Source organism: Pagrus major, chromosome 5, assembly GCF_040436345.1.
Source record: "Pagrus major chromosome 5, Pma_NU_1.0".
NCBI lineage: Eukaryota > Metazoa > Chordata > Actinopteri > Spariformes > Sparidae > Pagrus > Pagrus major.
The window spans coordinates 17,440,072-17,463,164 of record NC_133219.1 but is presented as its reverse complement, the minus strand read 5'-3'; the positions used below and the strand labels follow the sequence as shown (position 1 = coordinate 17,463,164).

The following is a 23,093-nucleotide window of genomic DNA, read 5'->3' as shown; positions in this document are numbered from 1 at the left end:
CGCAAGATTTAACTTATCCTTGTTCATTTATCGTGCATTTTTAATGTCACCATATAACAAAAATCTGCAACATTTACATTAACTATGTTATGTTTTTAAGCATATGAAGCAGTAAATAATACAATAGAATACAACATGTGTAAAAATCACTGTATTAAAAGCTGTTTGTCGTAGTAGAGCTCAGCAGTCAGAGAAATAGTGCCGGTCAGAGCAAGTGATGGAAAGATTGGAAATTGCAAACAGAGTGCAAAGAAATGCAGATACATTGAAGGCCTCAACACCATCTGACAGGACTAAACAGACTCAACACTATTCAACTAATGGCTTGTAAAACACAAATATCCATTGTCTGATTGACTGTGGTGTTTCTGATTCCTTGTATAACAAGATAAGAAACAACCTGTCTTTGGAGTCAGACCTATAATATGATATGATATAATATAATATAATATGATATAATATAATAATACAATATATGAGACATAAACTTGCTGACATGCAGTAAAAACCTCCACCCTCTGCATGTTTTGTAAATGTTGATTTATATTGTGATATGAGGATTCATTGTGTTCTATTGTATTTTATGTCCTTGTTATGGACACACAATATGTCACATCTCCTGCACAAATCTTAGAACTCAACACATCTTCTTATCCAACTTGCTGGGACATGAATTGATGGTGGGTGTTCAAAGAAAGGACATGGCAAAACAAACCCCTGTCCCACCGTATCTGTTATCTCATAGCCGCTCCCTATCTATACGATCTAAATTCACCAAAAGAAAGGAGGGTATGTAGGTCACTGTGCTCCTTATTTTGAGCTTGCAGTCTGTTCTGTTGAGAAATCCTTTTTCAGGAAGCAAACGGGATTTGGCACCGAAAGCCAATCTTTTCAAGCTCTCATTTGGCCGTGGGATCTGTGGGATCGACGACTGCCAATGACAACACTTCCCTCCTTGACAAGTTATTTTTGATTTTCAACATTTCAACTCGACTAAAACACTTGAGCATATTTTTTTTTCTTTTTAAAAAAGAACTTCATCCGAATCAGGAAGTGGCCATTAGCAGATGTCTTCCTGTTAGTCCTTTCTCAGTTTAGGCTGTCTCACATTCGCCCACTTGGGGCTATTTATTCCCTTATTGGCTTCTGCATGTGTTCAGCCCAGACCTTTTTAACAGTGGGGCACCTTATAATTATGGACAGGCATCATGGCAACTATGGAACACACACACCACATATGTGGAACAGATGCTACAGTCTTCTCCTTCACCAAACCAGTTGGAGCCCCGAGCAGACAAGCAGAAAGGAAATATCAATAATCTGAACGACCTCCATGGCTGAAGATGGTTCAGGCCTCTGTTGACCTGTGCTGATCTCACACACACGCACACATGCGGGCGCACACACACACACACACACACACACAGCGCGTACACACACACACAAATACACACATTATATGTCGTGTCTTTGTTTTTACTTTGAAATCTCCCATCATAAAATAGTGTTGTAATATCAAATCACACATTTAAGCTACTTTTATTTTTTGAATATCACTGATATTTAGTTTGAAAATAAATTCTTAGGAACACTAGAAGAGGGACAAAGAACTCTAGGACAGTTCACATAAGCATCGTTCGCTCATTTTGCTCTAAAAGTTCCCCCCAAATTTGGCAAAACTGAGCTGATGACGATCTTTGAATGTTGCTTATAATAACTGAGGCTTTAACTCATATAAAAGGAGGTTTAGGGTTTAAATATGTAACAGTAAATCACATTTATTAGATGTTGGGTTTGCAAATCTGTCTTGCCCAGATGTCAGAGTTAAACTTTTTTTCTCAAAGTGTTAATTTAATTTTGTTTAGTAAACAAATGTTTAATCCTGATATAATTTACATTTGGCGCTTTCCTGATGCTGTGCTTACTGAGAACAAATTCTGACTGAATATATGTATGTTGTTATCACCAGACTGTCTGATGAAGAGCAATGTTACCCAAAACATCACTACTTTGATGCATTAAGTAGATATTAGAGCCCTGCACTGTACGAGCAGTTTATCTGTTTATGTCATGTTTTGCTCACTTTCAACTCAGCACCTGTCCTCTTTCGGTTTGGATGTGCATGCAGGTCTTATCTCTGAGTCATTAAAGGACTTAATTTAACGCTGTTTTGTCTTCTTTTGTGTTTTTTATAGATCATAAGCCGAGTACTGTGCGTAATGATTACCTGCTGTGTCCTGCACCGAAGCTCTATGAAGTCGGACAGTAAGTAGCCTGTGGAATATCTGTTGGAGTGAAGTGCTGGTGGAGTATGTTAGTGTTGCATATGGTGCAAATATTGACTCTTTATTAAATATTAATATATCCCTATCAGATATTTGGACAAACATGTTGTCTACCGCTGATATGATGCAGGTGTTTTCATCACCTAAGACACAGAATTAACTCAAATGCAGATTTAATTTATCATCAGGTTTTTTTTTTTCTTTTTACTGATTTCATTATTAATAATTCAGTTGTGTTCATTATATCAAAGTCAGTTATGTTTACACAGTAATGCTGTTCAGAGTTTCTCTGTGCAGTGTGATAGTCGGATCACGCTGCATTTAAAATCCTCACTTGTGTATTTGTGTGTCATGGAAGTGGAAAGCGATGGTGAGTAGAATCCCAAAATAAAGGGGATTTTTACATTTTTATAAATGTCAACTGACACAAATAGATAACACCTAGTAGCACCTAGTGTATCATAAATTATAATTGTAGTTGTTTGAAGAATTCTTATTTTGCAAAACTGATCACTAGATATTATGCCAAGATAGATCAGTGATGGTGAAAGTATTTGATTATTATGTAATCACACATACAAATTGAAGTAAAGATGAATTATACATAAACATAACCACCAAAATGTCCAAATATGTTGCTCCTTTTTTTTTTGCATAAACAGTAGTTTAAATTCTTTAAAGCAAGTTTGACACAAATGAATAAACAGCTGGAAATAGTAGAAATAGAAAATATAGAATATTCTAATGTAGAAATTCTCTGTTTATCTTCTCATGATGTAAAATAACTGATATGTAGCTGTAGATGTGAGGGCAGTGTGTCTGTAAATATAATATAAAAATAATATCTTGGCATATGGATGACAGGAAACGTGTTAAGTATTAATGACGCGTATCTCTCTGTGAACTCTTTAAATTAAGTGTCTATAAATGGTACCATCTAAATAGTTGGAATATGTTCTCCTACAGATCCTTTTTGCCGTAAAATAGTGAAGAAAGGGAGGGTTGTGTTTGGTAAAAGTCAAGTCATAGTGTTGAGATACTTCCTCTCTCTTTTTACCAACATCAGAACTCTTTGAAAAATAATTCTGTTACCCCTTCTTCAGGCCTTTTCGTGTCTATGTGCTTCTCTCCTCTGTGTTCAGTTTAAGAATTGTGTTTTTTTTTATTTAAATCTCCCGTATCTCTCTTATTTTTAGCTAAGTTGTTTCAATCGTTTATGTGTCTTTTGGTCTTACATTCACAGTCTTTATTTTTCTGCACTACTTTTTGGCTTCTTTTTTGTGCAGATAAACAACTCCTAAATCTATAAATCAGCTGTATGTTAAAACAGTAGATGCAGGGATGAAGGGTTTGGCGTAGCATGAAGACGCAGTAAACATTGTAGATTGACAGAAAAACACTCCATACATACAACCCAAAGATTTAAGTGAAAACAGTGTAAATATGGATGTATTCCCGGCTCCGTAGCTATTGTTTGATTTTAACGTCATCTCTTATAATCCCAAACCATAACAGATGATCGCTAAGGCATCCTAGATGGAACAACAGATTTTAATGTCCTGGATGACTGCAATCCAATCAAAAATGTATGATTATGAGTGCCGCTGGCTCCTGAAGGTCTTTCGGCTCTAAAACAGATTATGTATCATATGATGACGGCGATGCTGTAACTACTCCAAATCAACTTGAACCTCACCTCAGATAATCCTCTCATGTTCACGTCCAAACTGCTCATGATAACATGTTTTTCTGCCAGACGCTGACAGACAGCGCTGAAAGAGGAATGTGAGTTTTTGAGGGGATACAAAACGTGAAGTTGGACTCAGTTCAGCTTTTAGTTTTTCATAAACAATGAAATAATGGCTTTACCAGAAACACATACACTAAACCATATACACAAAGGCACATAAATGTACAGACACACAACATGCACTCTCGCGCAGAAAAATGTACTTCTGCACCTGTCAATGCATACACAGCCTGTGCAGTACAATATGCAAATATAGTACATAGACGCATGAATTTGATCTCTTAGACTACCTTTTTTCTCTATTTCTGTTTAAACCCTGCATTCAAAGTCTAGGGGTGACCAGGGCTGTAATAAGTTTTTGCTACACATCTTATATCCATCTGTCATATAAAGAGATGGAATGAATAAATAAATAGGAAATCAGACCAAGAGAAGCAGTTTTTTAACAAATTGTTCATATCATAAGAACTGGCACTTTTTGGCACTTTTTTAAATTCTGACTTTGAAAATGCACACATTATAAAGTGCAGCATAGGTTGAGCAATAATGCAAATATCCATCAAAATGATCACTGAGACTAAATGTTGTATTTTGTAAACAATATCCTTAAAACATACTGGTTTTGTTGTTTTGTATGTTATATGCATGGTACATAAGAAAAAAACACAATTACCAGAAATCCCCCCTCATGAAAGGAAGCCAAAAATGTTTAGTGGATAAAATACAGTGTGAGGAGAAAATTTGTCACACATTTTTTTTAAACATTTTTTTAAACTTGATCATTTACATTTTTTCTTATGACATACTGATTAATCACTTTACATAGATTCAGTGCAGATCTGCATCAAAATGCAAATAAAGAAATTCAAAATGATGCAGCTTCGGCGGAAGTATGCGCTCTCACACTTCTTTCTTTTGTATTTTTATTTTATTACAGCAGGTTAACAGCTTCTTTTCCTCCAGCTGCTAGAAAAACTATTTTTTACACTTCCCCAGCTGGCGTCACTTTCTGTAATATACTGTAGGACATTCACACAATGCTGTTGGATTGTATTTGAGTTTCTTCACTTATCAGTGTGAAGAAAATGCAACATTTTGAATACAACTGGTCTTACAGTAGCAGCTGCTGTAGAAGTCCTCTTTCTACCCAGATTTTCTCTCTTGAATAGAAACAGAATCTGATATCTTTCAACCGACTCACTTAGGATGCCGTTAAAAGATGAACTTGAGCGACTACATCTGTAAACCACAGGCCTACAGCGCTTGCTACGACCTGATAGGACCTGAGCTGATGCTACGTGCCCACCATTTGCAAAAGGCCTGCTTAATTAACTCTTGGCTGCCGATGGTGACCCATTAAGTAGTTAGCTGGTACGGGCGGTGAGTAAACACATCTGCTGGAGGGGCTTTAAAAGGATGTGCGACAGATGCAGCCATTCCCTTTTCCACGCTCCCCATTTAAATAATTCACCATGCACTGCCAGTCCCTGCACCCAGGACCACCTGCATGGAACGGCAGAGCCCGGAAACTTCCGTCTCCGTCCATCTGTCTGCTTCTGCTCCATCACCGCTCCCGGCGCACAGGGTGCTCAGTTAACATGGCTCTACTCAGCCGAAGAAGAATCGCCTTTTCGTTGCACATTCCTTCTCCCCGTTTTCCCTTTTTAACCATGTTTTGTTACACGTGAGGCCTACTCCTCAGCGAACGCTGCTTGGGTTGCTGGGGAACATATTTCAGATGTGACAGTCACCCGAGTTGAGGTGCTCAGCTGCAGCTTCCTGGTCCACCGGGAACTCTGAGCAGGCGGCTCCACATCCAGCCTCGATGTCCAGGAATCACAGTGTCCTCAGTTGGTCATCGAGCTGTGTAGGAGCACTCACGGTGGAGGCATCATCTGTGCTGACAGCTGCGGCATCAGGCTTGAAACACTGGCATCTGCTGACGCCCTTCCTTCCCTCCCCACCCCCTCCTCCTCCCCCTTCTGTATATCCCCATTAGGAGACCCAGAACACCCTGCTGGGGCACCGATCGGGAGGTTAAGTGGCTGTGCTCTTGCAGCAGCATGTCTTCACCTGGTGTTATCACAATAACGGTGGAGGACAAAAAATAACTGAGGGGGGAGTCGACACCTGCTTTACAAAGCAGGTATAGTAGCTAATGCTAATGTTCGTCAATAATTAAAAAGGCTGTCCCAGGGCTGCTGCTAGCAGCGACATCACTCCATCTGCTCCAGTGGGCGCATGAAGATGTTTATGATAGAACTGTCCTGTTGTTTGATTGTCCCCCAAGTTGTGGCACAGACATGTTGGATGTGCAATCATTTGCTGTCCCATGATGAAGCTTGAACCGACTCTTTATGATTGAAAGATGTAAGGAGCAATGTGTCAGCTTAGATTTTGAATCTTTAATGTCAGATGTTTCAAGCTCTTCTTGGTACTGGAAAACAAAAAAATAAGCAAAAGTCCAACACTTTCAGTGGTTTTACTCAAATAAACAGAATCCAGTCTGTATGACTTGCATGAGGACTTATGCGGTTTTACTTGTTTTAGCCTGTTGTAAGGCTGGGCAATATATGAATATTATATCGAAAATCGTGATATGATACTTTATACTGTCCTCTATGGCTATGGATCTTTTGAAGTTAATTTTCTGAACTTACTAGACTATTCTACTTGTTCTGATACTTGCCATTTCCAACTTTGTCAGATAATTGATCAAAAATCTCATCTCAAGAACCAGTAGTCATCCCTGCAATATTGTCGCAATATTGATCTTGAGGTATTTGGTCAAAAACATTGTGATATTTCATTTTGTCACCTAGGCATAGGATTTATAAAGTGCTTTGGAAGAGATTTCTAAATATTGAGATATATCTTCTCATCTCTTCTCATCTCATCTGAGAGATGAGAGATATATCTTGTTTTGCAATATAACCTAAAAAATAGTGCAAAATTCTTTTAATAAGGCCACCTCTTGCCTGATGACTACAAATCATGTCTACATCAGTGATTCCCAAAATTTTCAGCCTGTGACCCCCTAACGGTGCCGCAATTTATTCTGGAGAATGACGGCTAATTTGCTTAAGCCAAGCCACAAACCCAAGTATTTGATGACCTGGGAATGAGTCTCAACAATCAGCTATCTATGTCCAGAATCACTGACTGCACATAATAATGGAACATTGACAAAAATAATTAATATACTGTATACCTAGTATTTTCTTTGATGGATTACACAACTCAAGAAAATAAGTCAGTTAATTGACATAGAAATTAATGGAAACAAATGGTTACTTAGATTGATCGAGAAAATTGATCCAAAAATGTTTAAACTATAAACCGTGTATTGCAAAATAGTTTGAAAAAAGTATCGATATTTAGTTAACCAGCTGTATCGTGCAACACACTTGAATGGCCCTTTCAGTTTCCAGCCGCCATACTAGAAATCCCGTCATTTAATTTCTTCGCATCACTCTTCCAAATGGTGAATGCCTCACTCTGGAAGTTCTCATCTGGTCCCCAGTCTTCATGAGGCGATCCTTCCTGTCCGTCGAGTTTCCTCTCCTCCGTCAGAACTTCTGCCACACAAATTTGTGCAGAGTGATGACTCCTGGATGCCGAGTGACAGGCCTCGCATATGCTCTGCAGTGAATTATTCAGCTCCTTCAATTCTCACATCTTTAAGGGAAGTTTGAAAGCCATTAGCGTCACCATTGTCAGCCGCTCCAGCTGTATCGCATCACCAAAGCTTAGTGTCACGGCGGGCTTACTTTATGACAGATTACAGCGAGCCCGGGGACAAAGTTTTTCCAACGTGAAGCCAGAGATCTGCAGCGGGAAGAAGCCTTCTGCCATTCAACTGGTGTCCCTGGGAGCCTGTGTCGCTTTCTACCCAATTTTTGACTGATCCCTCAGCCCCATGACAATCTGCCCTCTCATCTCTCATTTATTCATACATAACCATCGACCCACCAAGCAGCTGCAGCTCTCTCCTCAGTGTCACTCACTGGCTTTCACCAGTTGGAAAAGTTAAATGACAGCGAGTGTTGCTTTAAATTATTCATCTGGCTACTTTTTATAGTCACTTACCTCCCTGTTTTCATTGTTTTTTAACCCTTTTGGTCTCCTCTTTGTTTCGTGTTTTGCTCAGTGTTTCCCGTGTATAGTAGCATTCACTGGTGACCATCACAACGGTTTTGTACAAACTGAGAATTTAGAGCATAAATGCTTTGGGGCAACATAACTAGATAGGTACACATTGTTTATAGGCCTTCACAAAAACCTGCAACTAACAATTTTCATTATCAATAATCTGTCAAGGTTCATTTTCAATTAAACAAGTAATCATTTTGTCTGTATCAGGAGTTAATGAAAAACACCAATCACAAATTTACAGAGCACAAGGCGACATCTTCCAATTTCTTGTTATGTCTGACTAAAACTTCAAAATCTGAGGATATTTAATTTGCAATGACATAAAGCAGAAAAATTGACAAATAATCATAATTGAGAACCTGAAAATACCAAATTCTTTTATTTTTTTTAATCATAAATGACTAACAGTTACTTTCTCAACAAAACAGTCAGACATTACTTGAATGACGAGCAACTAATTGATTAACTTACCATTTCAGCACTAATTGTAATACATAGAATAACCACTTAAATAGATGTTGTGTCCTGATAGCTAATCGCTGTTTTGTTAATATTCCTGGAAAAATGGTGAAAAAGAGAAACGCATGTATGACTTATGCCTCTGCCGGAGCAGATTCTGCCTACTCAACAGTAACTCTGTAAATTAGCAGTCAGTGTCTCAGGGAGGAAGAAAAGAGGCCTCGCTAACTATGGTTGGGTTGTGGTGCATTAAGGATGTCCAGCGATGTCAGGCGAGGGGGGGCGGGGGGCGTTCATCAGTGTAACTCGCTTGGGAGCTTTCCTCCTTCACACGCCGAGGTCCACACCTCCAGCTTGATTAACAACCTGCCCACCATTATCACGGATTGAGGGTGTCAGCTAAATTAGCCTCTCCCCTCACCCATTCAGCACATGCACTTCGTTAACATGCATGGACCTGGAACGGCTTCAATGAGCTGCAGAGGCGTGCAGCATTTTACCGATCCACGTTCAACACAACGAGATGTTTTCCGATGGAAGCAAAGTGGTTCACTGTCAAAATCAGGAGTTTTCAAATCTTTTAGAGTGCACAGTATACATTCATGATTAAGAGGAGTAGGGATTAGGGACATGGCTTCTGTAGTGCGCTAGGGATTGTCACATTCCAACCTCCTGTGAACAGTTTGGATCAAGTGCAAACAATTTTAACACCTGTAGTCGAAGTAGGGCACATAGAGCAGATTAAAGAAATGTGTGTGTAATACACAGACGTAGAAATGTTCAAAAATCCATATTTAACGTTCAACACAAAATGAAAAACTTCAGGTATGTTTTCTGTATAAGATTAAAAGCGGTTGTCTTTTCTAAACTGTAAAACCTGTTTGTTCAACTTTGATGTATGTACTTGATCATCATTAGAGTCAGATTCATACTTATTATTTATTGTCCTCCGTAGAGGAAATTTGTTTTCACTCTCACACATTAAAGACATCCAGAACAAGGTGAAAACAAAAAAAACTAACAAAAACTTTACAAACATACCCAGGCTATTTAAAGCCCTTATAGCGTTGGGCACAAAACTCTTTTTTTACAGACTGGTTGTCTGTATCGGCAGCGAGAGGGAAGGAGGGGTTAGCATAGGTTGTGGGGATGGCAGGGGTCGTGTGTTACTTCAGTTAAACCTTCAGTTACATTTCATTAAGCTTTACTACTAATGACAAATGTATCATTTATCAGTTTTCTCTGTGTCATAAAGTTAGATTGATAATTAACACTTTATAAATGTATGAAACTCTAGTGTCAACACTACCACACATCTCCTCTCTCATTAAATCTTTCTTTTACACATTAATTTTGGCACGAGAGTCATTTTATGACTCTTCTTTTCATAGATTTACTCTCAGTCACTCGTCACTTGTGTGCCTGTTGTACAGTATTCAGATTTTGAATTTTTGTGTTCTTGGTTTCTTTTAACGCTTCAGGATCATGGGACAGAATTGAACTAGAACAGACTTGTGCTATGAGTGTTGTTGCTCATGGAATAATCTGCCATGTCACCTAAAAAAATCAAAGCACTAACACTTCCCCTGACCTCAAAACCGTGCTGAATAGTTATCCTCTACCTGTCTGTTCCTGCTTTAATTGAGCCTTACCTCCTTATTGTCTGTTTTATTGACTCATCTGCCCAGTTAAACCATCCGACACAAATAAAGATTCAATGGTCTAAATGAAAACTCAAATGCAGAGGAGGAGCATCACATGTCAAATGCAAGAAAATAAGAAGAGAATAGCAAGTAAAAAGAGGAAACAAAGAAAGGTGGAGGCATCAACAAGTTGAGTGAAGTGTCAAAGTGCATCGGGTTTTAAAGTTCCATGAATTGTATTTTAAATATTTAGCGTTGGTAAATTAGAAAAGGTGCAAAGGAGTCAGTTTAGAATATTTAGAATCCACTGCATAGTAATGGACACATGGTCTGGTTGCTCATCTGTTCTGAACCACAGGAGAATTGGTGGCCCAAGGCACTGCCTCAGGCAAGATCCAAAGCAAAGCAAAGAGCTCTCTTGTTATTATTCCGCAGCACCAGTTTTTATGCAGGCCTCCCCTGTACGCTACCACACACTCACAGCTGGCCCCTCACGCACACAATACCACTCTGCGTACTTCTTTCTCTTTCTCCCTTTCTTGTGTCGGAGGGAGGATTTCAGGCGTTTCACTCGTTCCATATCCTGAATTCTCATTAAACCTGCGGTAATTGGATTGGGCGTAATAGACATATGGAAATTGCGGTGCCGTTCATCATTAGGCTTTTAATTGCGCCCATTTTGGCCTCGCATTTTTCCTTCTAAATAAGTCATAGGAGTTCACGAGCCTTGTTACTGCTAGTCAGGTTACTTCATCCACACAGGCTGATGGATGTGATAATGAGAGGATATCCTCCCTCTGAGTTTGACCGTTTAGTTTGCACCCATTGTGTTCCTTACTGAGCATTGTGCTACTGTGAACGCCGGACTTGTTACTCATTTTTAAATAGGATTAGTTAGGGAGATAATACAATTAATCTCTTTATTCTATTACTGAAGATCATAAGAGATGTTTTATGAAACCATACCGAAGATTTCCTTTAAGGAAATCACTGATATGGATATTGAAAAATGTAAATCTAATGTAATCTAATCTCTCTTTTTAATCAAAAACATTTTTGATAAAAATCCTTCATATTTGGTCAGTTTAATAGATGTGACAAAATTTTCCCCTTAAAACAAAACCTGGATATTCCTTATTTCTTACCAGTCCCTTTTTTTTTTTTTTTTTTTTTTTTTTTTTTTAACTCTAAAGCTCTGTGTACCCTGATTTTGGACAATGATGCTGTGAAAAAGCAGTACACATTTTTTTGTCTTTTATTGTAGATAAAATCACCCAGAAAGATGTCAACTGAAGCATGATAATTACACATATCATTCAAAGTGGGAAATAGAAATAAAACAATTTTAAATGGTGATTGGCTACATTTATATAGTGATTTTTTATTCAAAGGGCTTTACAATTTGCCTCTCATTCACCCATTCATACACACTCGATCTACTATGCATGCCATTAGGGAACAATTTGGGGTTCAATTTGACTCTGGGGATCAAATTCCCAAATCTGTGATAAGTGGACGACTCATGGTACTTCCTGATCCACAGCTGGACTTCATTTAGCAAAATAAGACAAAAAAATACATAAATATGCAGCATAAAACAGTATTTTTGTACTATTGTACACAACACGATACAACAAACTGATTTTGTCGACCTGCCGGTAAATCAGCTATTTTGTGATGTTATAAAGCATTTCTTGTGGGACTCCTGAAAGAGACTTCAACAGGGGTTTTCTCTCTGTTGTGCACATAGCTCACTTTTGTATGCATCCAATATAGTTAATTACAATTAATCAAACCCTTTTCTTTACAGGACTATGGATGTTCTAATCAGCCTAAACAACGGAAAGTCCTTCATCTCCAGCGCTTACACCATCACTGCCTCCACATGTGTAAGTCTGAACCATGTTCACTTGAACAAAATCTTTCTGTAACATTTTCTCACGCCTCTCTTTCATAATCGGAGCCAGATTTTTTTCAGTTAATGTTTCAGTCAGTGTTGCTCATATTGTGGTTTGAGTACGTGATAGTCACAATGTTCCTGTCCTGTCCCTCTTCCTCTCTCCCAACTTTTTTCATCAGTGTTGACCTCATTAATGTTCTGTTGTTCCACAGTTTCTCACTGTGATTTGTTATTGTCATGCACACAATAGGGAAACACTGAAACCTTTCCTTAAATTAAAAATAGTTAAATTGTTATAACAAGATAAAAATAAAACCCTGTATTGAATTAAAATTAGACCTTAAATCACAGTCTATGTATAATAACAACAATTATAATGATAATATTATCTTAATCTCCTTTAACATTCAGTGTGTCTACATGTATATCTAAATATGTTATCCACATTATTATTTCTTTGTGCCATTTATGGGTCAATGGATGACTTCCACTTCCACTTGATGATTGTGTTTATTATCCAGTAGCAAAAAGCAGTGATTTGATTGTTAAATTTTACCATTTTGTCATTGAATTTAACACCTAAATGCATTTTTAGGATCAATAAGCTGATTACTTGTCATTTTCTCCTCTAGTCAGATGGTTTTGTGGTGGCGATAGTCTTCCTGGTGCTACTGATCCTCCTAGCTCTGGCCCTCATGTGGTGGTTCTGGCCTCTCTGCTGCAAAGTGGTGAGTGTTGCTGCTCTGCTAAAACCAACTCTGAACATATTCAACTTTGGGCAACCAGAGCTGATGATTCATTCGATCTGGGTTTGCACACAGATAACAGCAGCAGGTTCTGTGCTGGCAAAACATGCCAAATAACTCATATGTTGCCTGTTTTGCCTGCAATCCAAAATAATAAAAATAGTACTCACTGCTCACCCTCCCTAGAGCTGATCACGATAACAGTCTAATTTTATATAATGATTTGCATTTAGAGCTGGATGACTTTTAAAACATTCTGTCATTGCAAATGCAGCAAATCAAGTGGTATTTGGGGAAGTGGTCCAAAGCGTGCTATGTTCACTCAGAAAGCCCAAAGCTGTGACCACAAACCAGGGATTGCCAGCAGGTCATTGCCAGGTTGAACTGTGTCCGAGGCCGCTCATACACAGAAAGCTAGACATTGTTCACCGGCTCTAAAGGGAAGTGGTATTGAACATCTGCCCAACCCCACGCGTCCCGTTTACCTCGTTCATCCGCCGTGGCTTAGCAACGCCGCAGAGGAAGAACCTCAAACAGGAAGTGAAGAGCTCACATCCTGCAGTTGAGTTCAGGCTGATGACTGCATGTGATCACACACAAATTCTGAGAAGAGATGAAGTCACTTCATGTGAGCAAACTATGTAAAAAACAGAACGAGAGATAGATTAGCAGAAGAAGAATGTCATGGACAGATTGCATGAAAGTTAACAAAATCTCTGTTTGTCCAGGACTAACTTTAGGCCTACCTGGGGACTGAAGTGATTAATAATAATCACAGAGATTGCTTATGGTTTAATCACAGTCGAATCTGTTCATGCTGCAGCTTAAAATACTTACTTTGTTTTGGTAAACACAGAAGTCTTCTTTTACTAATCCTGTCAGTGTTTCATTTCAGCTATTCTTTGTTTTTGGCCCTTGGTTTATTTATCCTCTGCCTCCCCCTATTTTTATTATTATTATTATTATTATTATTATTATTATTACAATATTAATAATAATAATTATTATTATTTTGATGATTGCTGACTTCCGTCCTCCCTTCATCAAGAATGGAGGAAGTATCTAAATTACCAAATTCATGTTTAAACAAAATTCGAAGTAAAAAAATAAAACAATTTCAACAATTCTCTTGCACACAAAACAAGTGTTTTTGACAGGTGTATAGGATTAAAAACTCTCGTGTCCTATCAGAGGAAACCAACAGCACCTCCTGGCATCCATACAAATGAAGGTCAATGAACTCTTCCAATTGTAAACATATTGTCGTTATCGTCAGGACTGTGCGGGTGTGGTTTGATAAGATCTGATTGACTGTCCAGGCAACACAAGCAAACAACCCACTGTGTTATAACATTTTGATCAACATATTGTTAAACTCGGATTGGTACAAGAAGAAACACAACATGTTTTTCTAACTAACCTCCGCCCACTTCAAACCGATAAGAAAAGCACAGAGGAAAACAGCACAGACAGAAATATCTCGTGTGAAATAAACAAAACTGTTTTAACTTTGAAAAAAAATATTTTGTTCTTATAGGACCCCATCACTCATTGAAATCTTGAAATGACGAAATATAGAGTCTTGCAGTTTCAAGTTCAGATTGTCTTGTGATTAAAGAGAATTTTGTTGGTAAGTGCAAATGTGTTTCTTTAAATGTGGAGGTTGGAAGGTTATTCTCTAACTCCACAGATCACCACGTGTTACTGATCCCATGTGAACAGGCTGTTTGTTAAGGTGGAAGTCGAGACTGCGTTTAATTAACGATTCTTGAATCTGCAATTCAGTTGTGAGCACTCCTTTATCATTTCTCTTTGAACAACTTGATTGTACTTGATGGAAGTTTTTTTTCCCCTTTAATCCATTGTTTAAACTTTTCCTTAGTGCTGGATATTCATGAAAGCTATGATTGTAAACTCCTCCTGCCCTCATTGCCTTTGGAAAAATGGTCTCACCCACTTAACCATTTACAAAAATCCACAACAGATTATCGTTTGGGGCTATGAGAGAGGGGCTACAGATGGTGCACCCTGGTCTTTTTCTGTTTCTCTTCTTTTTTCTACTGAGTTCTGATAAAGGCAAATTTACCCTCCACTACTGCCAACCACCCTCCCCACCACACCTCCGTTCCCGCTCACCCACACCGCCCCTTAAATGATAGACGTCACCTGGCTTTGTGGACCTGAAGGGAGCCCATCCAGGATGAGATGGAAGCATATTTTGGAAAACCAACAAAGGCATTAAAATGTAAACCCCCTGCAGCATGTCTGGCCGTGGACGTGTTTGTCTTGGTGGAGAGAGCTGCTGTTGCCTTCCATCGAGGGACGCGGCAGAAGAGGAGGGCCATGTGTGGCTTGTTAATATTTAAACCCCCAGTCTGCCAGGTTTCAGCAGTCGGGATGAGGCCACGCATACATACACACACACACACCCAACCTCTTTCCCACAATCCCTCTCTCTCTCTCTTCTCTGTTTCTCTCCCACATGGATTGATGCCAGGAGAGAGGTCATACAAGCTGTGGAGTGGTAATTTCTTTGTTTATGATTTGTTTGGAAATTAAACTCAGAATGGCGTAGCCTTTAGTTCATATCAAAGGATTCTAGATCGGAGATGCACTTTCGAATTACATCGCCATTTTGTCAAAATTACAAATGATTCACTGAATTGGATTCACTTTTGGACACATTTTCAACTCATTTGGTGCTTAATATGTTAATAATCTCCAATTATCTCTTGTTATTTTATGTTAGAAGTTGTCAGCGTTGCTCTCTGATGCAGAACTTTTATCTTTTCCCCTCAGAACCATTTTTATTTTCTGCAAACAGGTTCATTTGTCCAAGGTTAAAGGAACAAATCATTTTTATATTTCTAAATATGCTACCTGCCACTGATCCATCATGGTAAGCCTCTCAAAACAGCTTGACACAACACGGTTTGAGCTTGAGGTTGGGAATGAACGGATTATCAAGTCCAGTTGGACAGTTACGGAAAGCCATATGGGGACGATGCCCCAAAAGCCTCTGATCGGTCTGATTCCTCCCGGTGTCGTGGCTGCGGTGGTGAGCCGCTGGGGCTGATGTCAGGCGGCTAAGTATCCCATGGTTTAGTTTTTAATTATGTCGCTGAGCGCTCTCCTTCACATCTGTCTATCAGGTAGCTGGGAAAGAGCAGCAGCGCCCCGTCATTTGTATAATGCTTTATTTATCCCACAATATGTCCAGGAAATCTGCTGCATAATTACTTAATAAAAAGAGATAATCCTGTCAACGTAAGGTGTGGCTGAAATGATGTTAATCAGCGTATGGAGAGGTTAGGAGTAGACCTGCACTGGATTTGCTTACAGCCAGTTGTGTGTCAAAGAGCAATTAATTAACCCTAATTGATTATTTTTCATTATTCTAATGACAACAGTATGTGGAGAGTGTGATGGTATGCCTGCGCTTAACAATGAATGAAACAGCTGTTAGGATCTATGATATGCCATAATTACATTGCTCTTTTTTCCCTTCCAAAACCAATTTAGCAAATGCATAACCAGTGATGACAGTGAAGTATCTGTCTGCGATGACTAATGTACAAAGGTCTGTTTTCCACTTTACTGCACACCCCAGGTTGAGATATGTCCTCACTGTAATTACATCTACAGTATTTATAGGGCGGCTAGTGTACTCTGTGTGTAGTGCTAATGTCCACTACTCTGTAAGAAGTGAGGCCATGTCTCACACCAACACAGGGAAAAGCTGGGTGAAATGGTGAACAGGAAGCACTCTATCCTTTCTTGTCAACTTCTTTAATTTTTGATTTTTTGTCCATTGACTGATTAATTAACTAACAAATTATTTTACCATGGGTCACCCCCTTAGCATAAGGGTCTATGCATCTATAGCTGCAGTTATATTGACAATATTTCTTCAGTCCGATTCCAACTTAACTGTACATGCATGCTAAATAAAGTGATCCGATGAGATGTGAGTTTACATGCCCCAAAGCATTTGATCAGAATATAAATTTTTTTGACATGTGCGTAGTGGTTTCCCTCAATTTGAAGCATCTAATTCCTGGAAACATGATGGCGAAACAATTTATTTGAACAAAATGTCAACTCTATGGACAGTTTATCGGCGAGAGCCTCTTACAAAGTCACATCTGTTGGGTGAAAACGATCATGGCAACAACAGACAAACTGATTAGAAAAGTTGATATTTTTAATTTTGATAGTTTATGTGATTTAAGATGAACCTATGTATAGCTGAGGTGTTTAGTAAAAGGTCTTCTGATTATTTCTGAATTATTAGAGTCTCTTTAAATGCAGCTGGTGGTCACTTTTACCACATAATCTTTAGAAAACACAGAGAGGACATTAATGTGTTTTGGGAGCTAAAGCCCGCCTCTCTCAACTCCTGAAACCTGAAACCTGAAAACACAGTCGAATAATCTCCACCTTTCCAGCGTGATTGCTCTCACAGACGGAATGAGTGGCAGTGGTGTCTTCAGCAGTCCTGCGGTAAAAAGTTGGACATCAGTATGTGAAGCGTCTGACTGACACCTGACAAATGTCACTGTCAGGCTGCTCTTTGCTTTGCAATGCACATCTGAAAAACCCAGTAGAGGCATCTTGTCCTTGAGTGGAATCACATTGTGGACAACCTGCTCCTCAGGTGCCATGTCATCCAGTGTTGTCATGAACAATGCCGCCGGGCTGGTCACTCTGCTGTGGGAGAGGTGTGTTGCCACTATGTATGTGGGCTTTTTCCCTTTTTTTCTGTGTGTATGCCGCCACTCATCTTCCACGGAGACAGGGCTTGGAGCTGAGCCCAAGCCTCCTCCTCTGTATCTCATTGGAGCTAATTAACTCCTTAGGACTTTATGATTGGGGGGATTGCTTGGGAGCACTGAACCCCATCCAATTAATTAAGAGCTAAACGGGCAGCGGCGCTCGCCCCAAAGACTCCCCTGTCAACAAGTTGATTTTCAGCTTTTCTTTATTTTGCACGGGGGGCCCCTGATGTTGGTTTACAAGCAGAATCCTTGTAATCAGTAGTCAGCCGGGCGATGGGGTGCCAGTTGCAGTTACAAAGCAGCCTGGCAGCAGCAGCGTCTCCGCTGTGTGACGAGCTGAGGGATGTCTCTGTTTGACTCAGTCACCTGTCACGAATCACCTCCGTCAGCCTTGTCCGCGCTTGTCTTGACAAGGTTTGAGCATGTGTGTTTGTGTGTGTCTGTATTTTGTCCCCTGATGGACTTGTGCTGACGCTCTTTTGCTTTTTCTGTTTATCCAGGTCATCAAAGACCCACCGCCACCTCCTCCACCTTCCCGTCCACCACCACCTGTGAGTACATCACGATAGTGTTGTCACAATGCCAGCATATTTCAATTGATGCCAGTGAAAGTTTTAAAATGTGTGTACTATCCTAGCATCCAGAAAGAAACAATTAGAGCAGTTGCTGCTGCAAAAACTTGAGCTGATTTGTTGTTTTTACACAACTTTTTAATGTTGGATAAGCCATTTCTGGAAAACGATATCATCACATCCTAAAAATTTGACTCATACTCTGTCATCAAAATATGCAGAAACAGGTTTTGGTCTTCAACAATCACTAGATTTTAAGAGCTTTCAAGATTAGATTAATCTGCAGATGATTACTCAAGGAAATAATTGGAGGAAATCCACTAATTATTCTGTTGATCATGTCCCTGAAATTCATTGAACCATGTAGAAAGAACAGATGTCTTTAGCAGGAAAAAAGGATGTAGGTATCTCTTCCTTCATGAGAAAATTACGTAAATGAGCTTTTCCTGTTGAGAGGAAGTGCATTCAAATCGTGATGAATGGGATTGAAAGAAAGTAGCACAGTCCTGTACTACCTTCCTTTTGTCTATGCAGCAGTTTATAGACATAATAAGAATACATTTTGCGTGTGGCTCCAACTGCAAACACATCTTCTGCTATTAATGATAGTGAGTGTCTTAATTGTCCTGTCGTTTTAAGGAGCCAGAGCAGCTGCCCAAGAAGAAGTGGCCCACTGTGGACGCCTCCTACTACGGAGGAAGAGGAGCTGGAGGGATCAAACGCATGGAGGTCAGAGCCTAACCATCATCCCCCAATCATGAATGAAACACTTTCACTGCAGTCATATCGCATATCTATTACTTTTGACACATGAATCTCTGTAAAGTTCTCTCGATTTGAATTGATTTTAGCAGCATATTTTAATACACTCGGGCACTCCTCCTTATCTAAGCAGTGAAAAAGAATTCCAAGATCCTAGACAGCAGGAAATGACGCATATGTGACAGCTGTTATCCAGTAAACCAGCATCATGTTGAGAAAAAACTGCTGACATTCAGTCTTTTCTACAAGCCACAAGTTTGTCAAGTTACACAGGCAGCAGGAGGAGGGACTGACTAGGCCGCTGTCCTCATCAGTCCACTGATGCCTCCGACATGACAGGCCCTGCCATCTCGTCCTTGGCCGTGCAGCCCTGATTGGATCAAGTCATCGCCAGAATGAAGGATTGAGTGCTGCTGTCAACTTGACATATCCACCTCACCCACCTCTCCTCTCCACCTCCCCCCTTCTCAACTCCCAAACCTTGGCAGCCCCTTTGTTGTCCGCCTCCTTCCGAAGGGAATCCAGGTTTAAAGGCGAGCTCCCCACCTCCCCCCTCGCTGTTGTACCCCCTACCGCTTCTCAGCCCCGAGGAAGTTAGTGGCATTGCAGGGATTTCCCAGCATCATCAGGGAGCTCGTACCTCTCGACTTCCTTCCCATGAGTGTTGGCGAGCTGCGAGTGCGGCTGTCCCGCTGCTCTCTTCTTCTTGCAGCAGGTTGATTCCCACCGACAGGCCCGTCTCCACTTCTGAAGCTTCCCCCCTGCGGATGGAGAATGAGGTGCTTGTTAAGATCAACCTGCCCTCTCCTCTGCATCCACATTTAAGACGCCACACTGAGAAAACCACCTCCACCTCCATTGCTTTGCCGCTGCCAATATTTCAAACGCATATTGAGGCGGCTGAGGTGACAACGTATCTTTTATTCATCGCGGCCCTCTCTTTTCTTAATGCGGCAGGCCAGGGATGTATCCCAGAGATGATTCTGAAAAGCTGTTCTATATTGTCACGGCTTAACCTACAGCTTGAAAAGTGTGTCGCTAATTAATCACCTCTCCCCATTCATGTGACGGTGGATTTTTTATCTCCTCCTTGCAACAGATGTGATGAATTCAATTAAAAAGCAGGACAGCTTAACTAACACACAGCCCTACATTCACACGCTCTCTCTCACACACACAATAACACATTATACCACATGTAAATGTGCTTATTAATAAAAGCAAAAACAGGTTTTCAGGTCATTTCCTTTTCTTATGAATATACTGATAGTGATAGCTGTTATGCAACTCCCTTCAGACTATCATAATGTTGTTCCTACCTGTAGAGGTTAGCTCCTCAATGTCTGAAAGTTTTTGTGGCCTCTCCTGTCTGCTTATTGGCACATTTAGTAGTTTATGAATAACACAACAGATTTTGATCTTTGGTTACGGCTTCTATCAACGGCTGCAACAAATTCTTAATTTGATTATCTATCCAGACTGACTACTGCTTAATGTATGAAAATACTGAGAAAATCACGCCCATGATGTCAAAGTGATCATCAAGTTAATCACATACTGGGTTTGGCGACTTCAAATTTATAACAGAACTGTAACGAATTGGGGTTTTGGAGTTTAAAGACATGGCTGTGACGAAGCAGCATGGGTCTAGTAAAAATACACTCTCAAGGTGCATTATGGGAAGTGTAGGATCCTGTGTTTCCATTTTAAGTACTAAAAGTCAGGATTGCTTTTGCTTTATTGTTGATTCCCATCAGCTTCCACAAAGTAGCCGCTAGACTTTCTTTGGTCCACACAATATATATCATGTCCATATCATATCTGCACCTTCAGTTCCTTTTTTTAAATCTGTCTTGCCCATCCCCCAATTTAATACAATTTTTATTTTTGTATTTCTTTTTCTTTTTCTTTCTTTTTTTTGTACCTGTGCAGGTACGCTGGGGTGAGAAAGGCTCGACTGAGGAGGGAGCCAGGCTGGAGAAAGCCAAGAATGCTGTAGTGTCAGTACCAGAAGAGGATGCGGAGCCGATGATCAAACGTCCCACCAAGGCTGCCCCGACCTACCATCAAAACGAGAACAAATGGTACACTCCCATTAAGGTGAGTGCCACATACTGTACATGCACCTACTACTGATGTTACTGAACATGTCTTTCAGGATTAATCTTTTTCACTTCTCTTCCTTCTAATAAATTATGTTTAAAGCTCGACTTCACCCATACACAACATTTTAAGCTTTTGAGTGTGTATGTGTGTAGATTTACCTTGTCATGATCTTCTTCAGAGTTCTTATACTTTAATACTATTGTTGAACAGTGGCGTCTCATGTTTAAAATGTATTTTGTTTGACGTGCTTTGAATCTGTATCTGAATCTGTTTTTAACTCTGGAATGCAGAATCTCCCATCTGCACAACAAATTTACCCTCAGGTACTAATAAAGAAACCTTGAATCACACTTGCCAGCTCTTTAAAGCTTTTAACAGCCTCTCACGGTCTTCATTCATCAAATGAAGTTAGCTCAGGAGTCATTATATAATCTAAGTGTGAAATTTCAGTCAAGTGATAACACATGATCTTAACCCCAAGATCATCCTTGAATCTCGACAGAGGTTATGAAATGTAGGTCACATGATAATACGAAAGCCAATTCTATTCAAGTTCAGCTGAATAAAGAAATTTGATGCGGTTTAAAGCTCCTAAAAGCTTTTGTTACAGAGTCAAAAATTACCTTTAGTACTCCAGTTTCTCGTCTTGTTTTTTTGATTTCTAGATTATACATATTTTATTTTTCTTACCATGTCCACAAATAAACTGACCAAACACGTTGCTGAACTTAAGACCCATTTTTTCTGTTTTGTCAGGGTCGTATGGACGCTTTGTGGGCTCTTCTGAGGCGGCAGTATGGCAGAGTTTCCCTCATGCGACCGACATCTGATGACAAGGTAAGTCAGTAAAAAGAACCGTGACATTTTCCAGCTCTTGACACTTTCGTTCCCCCGTGGAAAGTTTATTCACAGTTTGCCCTAAAATCTGAATTATACCCATGATGAAGAAATTATGCAGAGGCATGCAAGATTGGATAAAGAGTGAAATGTACGTGGGTGTTTATCTGTAGGGTGTGTGTGTGGGATACAGTAAATCAACATTAAAGTGTCAAGGATTTTTAGTTGCACAAACCTAAAGCCAGAAGGGAGTGAGTCAAAGTCTCATCTGTTGTCATCTGTGCTGTTTATTGTATTCATGGATATAAATAGAGCATTTCTTCATCAGTCAGCAGTTTGGATGGTCTTGTTTTTTGACTATCGTAAAAGCAAGATGCCCCAGTATGACTTATTTGGGTATTTTTATCCCCCTAAATCTTTTGAGTCACCATAACTACAGTTAAGAACTCACTGTTTTATTGCAGCCATGGAGGTTCAACAATCTGTGTACTGCCTCAAAGCAGAGGAAGCTGCTGGCACAACTTTAGCATTGTGTTGTTGTTAACTAATCAGGCTGATGTGAGCTGCAGCTGCAAAGGCTCACCAGAGAGAGCATGACAGCGACAACCTAATATGGTCACACTCTGAACTTCTCTAAACCTCAGTTGGAGAAGGGGAAACACATCGGCTCCACTAACCGACGCACTGAAACCTGACGCCCCGCAGGCGGTTAAGAGAGCACGCTGCACACAAACCGCCAGCATATCCGAGTTACCCAGATGTTGTGATATGTTGTTAGCTTTATAAGGCAGCAGTCAATCCAACAAACCGCACCATCTGCTGTTGACACTGAGATATATGTCTAATCTAGTAGAGTAGAATCAGTTTGCAGACTGGTGTAGCGTGATGGAGCATTTAAGAATCTTTTTTCTTGACCAGATTTCAGGCCAAGAAACAGGTTTTCTTTGGCCTCTTCTTATGAAGTCACCCCAACAAACATTTATACAGTAGGCAGTGCAGATATCCCACTTTAATTCTGCATACAGCTCTTTTTTGAACGTTACAAGGTAACATTAGCTCTTTTCATATAGTCATCGAAAGGAATAAATCACATTTGAAGC

General features: G+C 39.8%; 1 protein-coding gene across 1 annotated transcript in view; it reads left to right on the top strand.

Moving 5' to 3' along the window:
• Positions 1-23,093, top strand: part of antxr2a (ANTXR cell adhesion molecule 2a) — an 83,438-nt gene that overhangs the window by 20,545 nt on the left and 39,800 nt on the right. The window contains exons 10-16 of the mRNA XM_073466852.1: positions 2,196-2,265; positions 12,103-12,181; positions 12,825-12,920; positions 18,217-18,267; positions 18,928-19,017; positions 20,983-21,150; positions 21,913-21,993. Of these exons, the coding sequence (XP_073322953.1) occupies positions 2,196-2,265; positions 12,103-12,181; positions 12,825-12,920; positions 18,217-18,267; positions 18,928-19,017; positions 20,983-21,150; positions 21,913-21,993 (635 nt within the window). The remainder of the gene's footprint in view (positions 1-2,195; positions 2,266-12,102; positions 12,182-12,824; positions 12,921-18,216; positions 18,268-18,927; positions 19,018-20,982; positions 21,151-21,912; positions 21,994-23,093) is intronic.